Source organism: Solanum pennellii, chromosome 7 (assembly GCF_001406875.1).
Source record: "Solanum pennellii chromosome 7, SPENNV200".
NCBI classification, from domain to species: Eukaryota; Viridiplantae; Streptophyta; class Magnoliopsida; order Solanales; family Solanaceae; genus Solanum; species Solanum pennellii.
Window position 1 is genome coordinate 74,521,544 of NC_028643.1, and position 2,392 is coordinate 74,523,935.

General features: G+C 35.6%; 1 protein-coding gene across 1 annotated transcript; it reads left to right on the plus strand.

Moving 5' to 3' along the window:
• Window positions 1-613: 613 nt before the first annotated feature.
• On the plus strand, window positions 614-2,392 carry LOC107024599 (G-type lectin S-receptor-like serine/threonine-protein kinase SD2-5). Its single transcript, XM_015225586.2, has one exon. It carries the CDS (start codon window positions 851-853, stop codon window positions 2,225-2,227), a length of 1,377 nt encoding a protein of 458 aa, XP_015081072.1. The 5' UTR covers window positions 614-850; the 3' UTR covers window positions 2,228-2,392.

A 2,392-nucleotide genomic window follows, 5' to 3' on the forward strand; every position in this document is an offset into this window, starting at 1 on the left:
TTCAACTAAGGAAGAGGAAGCTAGAAAGGAGAAGGGATATTTTGAATAAGAAAAATTTTGATATAGAAGAAGACTATTTGATTTGGGTCTACACGAAAAATCTAGATGACCCTATTTTCTAAATGTCTAATAAAATCTAGATTATTCTATACTTTACTCTAAATATCTAATAATCTAGATTTTTCTTTAAGTATAAATATCAAAGATATTTATTCTACCCAATTCTACAAAGTTCTGATAAATATCTAAGATATTTTTGTACCTCCAAAAAATCATCTTTATTTTTCACATAAAAGTCATCTAATATTAATTAGATATTATTTTGTACAGTTGAACAATAATTAATATCTGGTCCCATTCAGTGGAAGACTTGACCTGAACCTGATTGAGGAGAAAAGTGCCATGAATTGCTATCTGTAACAATTGCTGTTAAAATAAAATGAAAGCCATTGACATGTAAACGTTACTTGATTATCTGCTTACGGATTGTTACGAATGCAAACATTTGAGTGAATGAAATGAGTGTTACAGGAAAAAACGTTAGGAAGTAGTAACACTTGGAAACAACCGAATTCAGTATTTTTAACACGAAAAATACATATGTATGTATTGGCAACTTTTAAAACAGTAATACATACATTTGAACCTGTAAATTCTAAAATACAATGAGTTAAGTGGTAAAAACTTAATAGCTGAACAAGTCAACACAAGTTTGCTTAATTTACTTATACACTTAATTTACTTATACATAATAAGCAAGAAGAAGAAGAAAAAGAAGACAGAGCGGAGTAGCAACTAGTGAACCGATTCATATAATCTTTCTATTAGCTTTGTCTTTGTTCAGAAAGCAATGATGGAAGAACATAGACAATGTTTTGCTATCTTTTTCTTTGTTTATATTCTCTTCTGTTCTTCACAATTCGCGATATCTCAACGTTTAGTGAGTTTCATTTCCGGTGTTCCCACTTTGTGGATCAACATGCCATCCATTGGGAGTATTTACAGTAAAAACATCCTTAATTATACACCTATCCTTCTGGAAGGAAATGCCAGTATACAATTCCTCTATGGCTTCTCTTGCAGTTTCCATCACACAGAATGCTTTCTTGGTATCTTGTTAGTATCATACAGCAGCACTGGTGAGACCATTTATATAGAGGGGGGACAGTTAGTTTGCTCTGCTTTTTCCAAAAAGAGGTCGGAGAAACGCAAAGCTGGTGGTTTTCTGGATCTAGAACCAATATTACCAGGAATCCTAACTCGATTCTCTTACAATGGGCTGAAAATAATTACACAAGATTTCAGCAGAATGCTCGGGAAAGGAGGATTTGGCTCTGTGTATGAAGGAACACTGAGCAATGGCACCAAAATAGCTGTGAAACATCTGGATGGTGTAGGTCAAGTAAAGGAATCGTTTTTAACAGAAGTAAAGACAGTCGGTGGCATTCACCATATCAATCTGGTAAAACTCATTGGATATTGTGCCGAAAAAAGCAACAGGCTTCTAATCTATGAGTACATGGTGAATGGATCGTTGGATAGGTGGATCACACAAGAAAACGGGCTTACATGGAACACAAGGAAGAGGATAATATCAGATATTGCGAAAGGATTAGCTTATCTACACGAGGATTGCAGCCATAAGATAATTCATTTGGACATCAAACCACAAAACATCCTTTTAGATCAAAATTTCAATGCTAAGATATCTGATTTTGGTCTGTCGAAGCTAATTGAGAAAGACAAAAGCAAAGTTGTGACTAGAATGAGAGGAACGCCGGGGTATATAGCCCCTGAATGGTTGAGCTCAATAATCACCGAAAAAGTTGATGTATATGCTTTTGGAATTGTGCTCTTGGAAATTCTCTGTGGACGAAAGAATTTGGACTGGTCCCAAACTGATGAAGAAGATGTCCATTTGCTAACTGTTTTTACGAGGAAAGTAGAACAAGAGCAGCTCACAGATATGGTTGACAGAAACGAGGATATGCAGCTCCACAGAGAAGCAGTGACAGAAATGATGAGCCTTGCTGCGTGGTGTCTACAGGCCGATTTCTCCAAGAGACCTTCCATGTCATTGGTGGTTAAAGCACTCGAAGGTTTGGTGACTGTTGAAACCAACTTAGATTATAATTTCAGAAATGTACCTAAGGTTGGGGCAGGCAACAAACCGAGGGAAGCCTCTATCAGCTCAACATTGCCATCAGATTTATCGGGACCGTGGTAAACAATATCTAGCTCAAATTCTTATGGTAAATTAGATTACAATTCATGAATGTAATATTCAGCAACTTTGCATTAGATTTTTTTTTGAGTTTCATGTTAGTATCATGTAAAAGCTCCTTAATTCATACGCGACAGGCGATAATAATATTGCATTAGCTTTTCCTCA